The sequence below is a fragment of the Priapulus caudatus genome, unplaced genomic scaffold, assembly GCF_000485595.1.
Source record: "Priapulus caudatus unplaced genomic scaffold, Priapulus_caudatus-5.0.1 Scaffold245, whole genome shotgun sequence".
NCBI lineage: Eukaryota > Metazoa > Priapulida > Priapulimorpha > Priapulimorphida > Priapulidae > Priapulus > Priapulus caudatus.
In genome coordinates, this window is record NW_014577306.1 from 92325 (window position 1) to 100329 (window position 8005).

Genomic DNA, 8005 nt, shown 5'->3' on the forward strand with positions numbered 1-8005 from the left:
TTAGCAGAATTCTAATGCTTTAGATCGGATATTTCGTTTATTTACAAAATTTCTGCAACGGTACATACTACTTGCAATCGAAGGAATGTTACTGAAACACACAAGCTAACAGTGTGGCCATGAATAATATTAAAAACACTCATCGTAAAACAAGCAAGCAGTCGACAAATTGAGCTACGTAATTCTGTTCAATATTTGACCAAGCTCAATAGGCATTAGATATGCTTTAGCGATAACGCTTCACTGCAGAATGTACAATAATTAATACGCTTAAATAAATTGATAATTATTATACCAGATTTTATAAGAACAGCTAGATTAACAGTCACGTTGGAAATACAACAACAAAACAACACGACATACACAAGACAGACGTAATCACGTAAAGAGGAAAATGCTATTCAATTAAGGAGAAATTGTGTTTTCTATGGAGGCATATGTAAGAAGAGAAAACCTGTTCACGTTTTACAGCACAAATTAACAAAATATCTACTAGGTATATATATGTTACAGAATTACATAACTGGTGCACAAAAGATAAAATAAAAGCTACTTTATCACCACACCTACGTGGTCACGACTTGTTTTGTAAGAGCGACCAAGCATGAAATGAACAATTTAACCATTTCTTTTCAATATTGGTGTCTCACCTACGACAACTCCATCCATCGTTCTCACGCAAGCTTCATGCCATGCATTAAACCCAGCCACCGCTATTACGACGGATTTAAGACAGATCAGTGACAAGCTTGGGAACAGCAATAATGAATGAGCAAATGAACCATGAGATCAATAGCAAAGAAATTCTTTACCACATACGTAATTATAAACAGTTCATATGCGCTGTAGATGATATTAAACATTGTGTAGGATCGAAAGCTTTGCTTTCTCTATTTAACACGCATATTTTGCTTGCCATCTTAACGTGCATGAGGTCAAAACGAACAACATCGTTACCATAATGCGTACAGTCAAACTGTTTTGAGGTGGTGATAAAGCAGCTGCAAAAAAAATTACCGACTAGCATGACATCCAAAACACATAGTTCTAAATAATTCATAATATTGTACCATTGGACTCAGGACGAGCTGATTTGTGCCAAGCACCATACTAGCAAATGTTCAGTAATCTGACAATATGATGTACAGCGAAGATGCGTGAGAAACATGCACTTATAAACGAAGAACATGGAGTAGAACAAAGAATGTTTACTGCTTCATACGACATATTAATAAAACTAGTTATTGCCTCATTAGCTGGGAGTCTCTAACATGCACGTATGCAGACTGGTTTACCATATATCAAGTGCATACAGGGCATACCCAACCCTACTGCACGAGCTATAAAATATATTCCATACAGTTATTTTTCAGTCAGCTTATATCATGGTCTTTTCTTTTACGTTAGCATTACAAATATTGCAAGTGTACTAGTTACAAAAACATACCTATTCATACAATTCCTCTTCCCTTAAAATATGGTATCGAGGACTGGCATGCCCTTGCGGCTATGGAGATTTCTATTGTTATGAATGTAACATCATAACACAGAAGTGCGAGTGTCAAACCGGTACATTATTGCTACCTTGTATGCATTAAAAATATTTTATAAAACCAATAACTCAATATTGTACCCGGAACGTGCTTCACTGATAGTGAGGCACAATACAACCTTTAAGAAAACGTATAGGTCATAATTTGCATATACGGTGAACTGCATGCGCACTGCAGCTATATGTACAAGTAGTGCGGCAAATTAAAATATCAAATATGTGGACACAAGATCAAGACTTACAGACAATAACCCTGTATTACCAGCATTTGATGGTCTAGAACTAGACATGTACGAATTTTGCGTGAATCCACTAACAGCTGGGGAAGCCTTCACGTGTTCACGTGCACCCAGCCTGCAAGCTGCATTCCAAAAACGTATGCTAAATACATCATTGCTGGTTAGCAAAAGGCACATGCCAAATGCGTGAAATGCAGGGTGATTATCTGCAGGAGCAGTGACTGAACACAATGTCATAGCACACGCTTGTTATAATATTATGATAGAACATATGTGCAAGTACTCTCGTGGTGTTAGACCTTCCATATTCCAGCCACTCTGAGTTCATTGCCTATCATGCAAAAGAGCAAAGGGAAAGTGTTAGCATAAAAAATGTTATAAGTAACGAAAAGAATTACACACAGCATTATGAGTCTATGGCTATCACTAAGAAAAATTTCCATGGTTGTTAAACATGGCACACATGTTAGCAATGAAACCACAGCAAACATCTATGATTGAACAGCAAACATATATGGGATAAATTTCTGTAAGCATAGCATAAGTACTAATAAGACTAGTACTGAATGAAATGCAAATATGCAATACACCGAGTGAACTGTGAGGACAGACATTCCTCAAACTTATTTAGACACTGAAGCCCTTAACCGCATACATATGCAAAAACATGACCTGAAACAATGTTTTGCAACATTGACTGGGACACATAACTACACATAACGAACAGTGCACATACTGAACAGAATTATCACTGTGATTTACCTTTTCAGCAACCCATGAGAAGGGTCTGAAAATAACAATGACCACACTGCATCCATATTCATGCTCAATACTTCCAATTAATTATAGTTTTATATATTTCATTTTAATCTTTCCATCAATTCACGCAGGGGCGCATGCCTGTGTGGACTATACAAAAACCCATCTAAAGAGTGAATAGGCCTGGAATATCACCTTTCTTGCTTCGCCCAGGGCTAACTGGCTGAATAAAGCTGCTCTTCATATTTGTCTTTGAGTCTCTATTGAGCTCTTTCTGCAAATATATGTTCACCATAATTAATTTAATATTTTAATATGATATATATATATATATATCTGTTAATTGATACATAATATGTGACAATAGATAGGGTTGAAGGCTCGATCATCACAGCATGAGACTGCAAATGCCTTTTAGACAGCACTTATGCATGAATTAATGAACCTAGTCACTGTTTAGTATACAGATATATCTGCACACATTAGTTAACCATTATTATTAAATCTCGATCATCTTTCAATTATACTGTAAAGCCTTTCTAGCTAATGTGATTGTATATATGCTATGCAAGAACAGTATCATGGATAATGGATGGGTTATGAATGCCATGTATTACCGATTAAAATATAAAACACAGTGATCTAGCTCATGGTGGCATATATTCAAAGTCTGAATTCACAGAGCAGAACTTACTGCAAAGTCAAAGTAGCCAGCGCTGCCTATTGACAGGACTGTGAGGTCACACTTTGGGTCGTTGACAGTGGTGGCACTAAATTGGTTCGTCATCTGTGTGTCATTTTTGTCTGCGAGTGCCCGTCTACTGGAGCGCAAGTTGTACTCCTGAAATTTTTAAGAGGAACTCATATAAACATGCAACTGGAATTGCCTATGACCATTAAGAATTTCAAATATTGCATAAATAACACATACAATTATATGGTGGTATTTAACATGCTTGTTGATTGTGTAAAATGGAATACACATTTGTACGATAACAAATAATGACTAATGGCCCAGATGAAGAATTTATACATGTTATGAAAATTACCGTTAGATGTAAATTGAGATATATAATACTGTAAAATATCAAATTAATTGTTTACAAGAATGATATTGTTTAAAATGCAAACACACACACACCACACACGTGCATAAGTGAAAAAGTGCAATTTGGAAACACGTGAAAGAAAACAGAAATTTAACCATTACACATAGTCAGAAGTTGATAATAGAAAACTATTATTTAATCTTGATTATGATATAATAGGGTTCTGTTATTCATTGCCATTTACACCTACCCTGGAATGAGATTTGCCAATACTCTGTCTACTCCTCCGTCTTCTAGACATTACAGTCTGGAAAATTCCACAGCAATGAGCCACTCATGATTCACATGAAAACAGATATGCCTACATACTATAGATTCTACTTGGATGCAAGAAGCACACAAAAGTTATCTAAAAACTTTCTAATATTTACTATTCTATCATACACAACTATAGGTCATCTAGAAAAAGACACCAGATATAATATAGCAATCAAGGCAAACATAAATATAGCAAAAACAATATCTACCAATTCTGCTGTCGTTTCCACTTCTGAATAGACAGGTTCTGGCTTATGTCAATTGAAACTGTCCTATAGAAATCTCGTTAATAATTGCAGCATATAATGTTCTCCCGTAATGTGCTTGCTATATTTATGTTCAATGCAGGCAACAGGTTGTCTGTACAAAACAATGTGCTACAACTAGAGAGAGAGAGAAAGAGAGAGAGAGAGAGCGAGAGAGCGAGAAAGAGCAAAACTACATTCAACCTGAACAACACATCAGACGTATTGTGAAAAATTAATTACCTTGATTGAAGATTTGGCTGCGGATCGCGGCGGACGAGCAGTAGGCGAGTGAAAGACCGACAGTCCAGTGACTCCCAGCCGACTCTGTGTAGAGACAGCTTGGCTGTTATTCAGCTGTGGAAAGGCATGAAAGGGTGCAATGACAAACTTGGATAGTGCACGAGGAATGTACAACAAAGGATTAGTGTGAGGCATGGTAGCAGAATGGAGGGGAAGCATGCTGCTCTTGTGAATTAGTTACCTAACTATGGAATTTTTCTTTAGCAATCTTCATACCTAACATTGCAAAGTGATTGGATCTTAAATGTGCAACTCTTAATAAAATTAAGTAGGGTATCATTATTAGTAATACAATTAAACTAATTACTGTATTTTTTTCTCAAATACTTCAGTCATTCAGTTAAATACAGTAATGGTGGGTTCTAGACAGTCTAGTTTGCATATCTTAGTGGTTTGCTTGTTTTCTAAAGAAAATGAGACCGGTGAAAAGGAAAACATCAAACACCAAGATGTACAAACTAAACTGGTTTTATTCTGCACTACAAGTGTCATATAACAAGGAGGTTCACAACCAAGCATGCTATCTGTGCTCTTACAAACAAGGATGGCCAGAACAGTTATAAATAATATAGTGCATTGAATATGTTACCGCCTATACAGTTTCTACACACAAATCACTAGGATGGTGGTTATAACACTTCAAAAACAATAGCCCTTCATGGCCATTCACCTCAAATATTTAACAAATAATTAGGTCTATTTAAAAAAAAACTTGTAATTGCTTCACATGACCATGAACAAAAACATTTAGACAACTGTGTAACTCCAAGTACACACTGTCAAGTTACCATAACCAAGTGACCTACTTAAAAATGGCATGGGTATCAATAAAAAGGCACCGGCTACATAAAAACGAAATGGCAAATGCCATAACACACAGCTATTTGGAGGGAAAGGGTTTCAATGTGTAAAGAATGAATAATGTAATTTGAAAACACCAATAAATAATCAAGTTCAATTCCCATTTGCAAAAATATTTGCATGTTAAATTGCATGCTTTTTATGTACAGAGGGTAAATTAAATTATTAATCTCTAATTAGGAATAAAAATCTAACAATGCATGGTCACATAAATGCACGAACACACAGCTTCTTTCTTCTTCAATTCTCAGGAGCTCTTTAGGGGGCCCAGATTTCTACATTATATTTGGTTATATATATTGCTCGAAATTTATGCTACGTACAAACCCATTTTCACTGCTCAATACATTGATTAAAACCTAATACTGTGATTATATAAATTGCAGTTTCTACTCCTGCTCAACACTTTGCTTTGGTAACCGGCACTATGATAGCACCAGTTGAATAACTAGTTCATTTTCATATGCCACACAACCATGCATAAGGAGTAATAAATGATATTTGTACTGTATTTAAAAAGCAAAAGATTTTTAATACATATATGATCAAAAGTAGATAATAACTACTCTTGCTACTCTCGTTATTATCTACTCTTGATATGATGTAAATGCTTAAAAATTACAATCATCCGTGGTGTCTGGAATGAAAAATTGACTGAAGTGGAAATAAGAAAACTGATTTCATTCCCTCGAGCAAATAAAGTCGCGTTTCAGTTATTTTTTATTCCTAGCATTGAGCAGTAAAAATTGTTATGTAGCATTGCAAGATGAACAGAAATTATAACATAAGTTAGCTTTAAATAGATGGACCCAAATAGTTGTAACTAGCTTGAATTTAGAAATAGCTGCATAAAAATTGATCACGGTCTGCTCTGCAGGTGCATAACATTTATACTGACAGTGATTGATTATGTTACTTTGGGAAATCCCTTTTTAAATTAATAAAGATGAATTTCTGCTATGTATATACCATATTTACTAGCTGTAATTACAAATTATATATGGACAAAAGTTTGTGACCCGAGTCTTCATAACACAATGAGTAAAGTAATTCAAGTGAATTTCCCAGATATGCTGCAAGAGATCAAACTAAGACCGCTAAATTGGAACAATTGGTTCACCGATTATATATACAATAAAACCAGTCTCAAAATCTCGATACCACGATACAATGTACCAGATAAGTGTTCCTACGTATGTAATTGAATGATACATTTGTCTAAACATCCACAAACGTTAAACCTATCGGTAAACAAGGAGCAAAAAAGATATATTGCATCAGAAAATGTGCACATAATTAATTCTATAGCTGTCAATCAATATCACCTTAAAATATTTAGGCTCTTTCCATTGAATTTAATCAACTACAAAGAACATAGAGCTGAAAATGTATTCAACAGGGTCTAGAAGCGTAGGCTACGAGACCGACGCTTACTTCTGCGCAGAGGTGTGCTGGACTTGCCCCTCAGCTCCATCCTAGCCAAACCCATCTTACTACTGCACAGTGGCGAATTTTTAAAATTTGCGAGGGGCATTCGCTTCTGAGTAGGGGCAGACTTGATAATAGAAGCACTTGAAGGAGAACCAGTTACCTTTCTCAGTTTGTTGTTAGGCGTTTTTGTTGGCGTGCCAAGGAATCGTTTACGAGGAGTGGAGACAGGCTTGCTTCCATAGACCATCTCTTCCTCCATCTGCCTGGTCCTCTTTTTATGCTGTGGCAAACAGATGCACATGTCAGAGAAAATAACAATTGAACAGCACGAAATTAGTAAACGGGCAAGTTCCTTTTCCAAGGCAGTGCACCATACTAGCAAGTACTTGACTAGTCAAAAGGCATAACACAGAACAATTTCACGTTTACGGCTTCAAATTTGATCCGTGCGCTGAGGCCCACTAGTTATTACACTAGTAGTATTAGTTAGTACAGAAGTTGAAATCATAAATATATCAAGTAGCATAGGGCCTAACCCTTTCTTGCTTTTCATTCTCCTGTGCCGATCTGTGGTCCTCCCATTGGCCATGCACATAGTCTATGAAGGGCACTCCATCCACGAGGAAGATACAACCATTTTCTGCCTCCCACTTCTGGACAAGCCTGTCTATCTCTTTTTCTAGCTGTAGAGCACAAACACAATACGTGACTGTTCATCGTACATGCAAAACCGTGTTTTGCATGTGGCCATGGCACCGGCATAATATATCCACTAATACTTAGTTACCAGATAAACCTCATGATTTATGTTAATAGGGAAAACATTATCACACACATCCGGACTCAAAAGCTCAAACACATGCAAGTTCAATAAAAAACTAGAAAGGGCAGTTGTCGCCAATTACATGTATCCCCCGTGTTCTCCCCAAGATGTGTAAGTATACAAAGTTTGGTCGCGCCAGGTCAATTAGGGGCCGAGTCATAGAGCGGAAAGGAAATATGATAAAGGTCAAGGTCGAGGTCAATGCCAAATAAAGGTTGCAGTGACCTGGTTTCGGTACGCGACACACCTTCTCCACAAGATGTGTAGGTATACCAAGTTTGGTCACGCTAGGTCAATTAGGGGCCGAGTTAGAGAGCAGAAGGGAAATATGATCAAGGTCAAGGTCGAGGTCAATGCCAAATAAAGGTTGCAGTGACCTGGTTTCGGTACGCGACACACCTTCTCCACAAGATGTGTAGGTATAC

At 36.7% G+C, this 8005-nt stretch overlaps 1 protein-coding gene across 4 annotated transcripts in view; it reads right to left on the bottom strand.

The window, feature by feature from the left end:
- LOC106807976 (protein regulator of cytokinesis 1-like) overlaps positions 1 to 8005 on the bottom strand; it is a 19705-nt gene continuing 11700 nt past the window's right edge. The window contains exons 10-16 of one of the 4 annotated variants that reach the window (XM_014810509.1): positions 7294 to 7440; positions 6918 to 7037; positions 4406 to 4489; positions 3850 to 3906; positions 3245 to 3391; positions 2746 to 2824; positions 1 to 2122 (exon numbers count right to left, since the gene is read on the bottom strand). In XM_014810509.1, the coding sequence (XP_014665995.1) occupies positions 2085 to 2122; positions 2746 to 2824; positions 3245 to 3391; positions 3850 to 3906; positions 4406 to 4489; positions 6918 to 7037; positions 7294 to 7440 (672 nt within the window). In that variant the 3' untranslated portion in view covers positions 1 to 2084. Of the gene's footprint in view, positions 2123 to 2745; positions 2825 to 3244; positions 3392 to 3849; positions 3907 to 4405; positions 4520 to 6917; positions 7038 to 7293; positions 7441 to 8005 lie in introns of all 4 variants that reach the window. The other 3 variants (XM_014810508.1, XM_014810511.1, XM_014810510.1) reach the window with 3 other exon arrangements.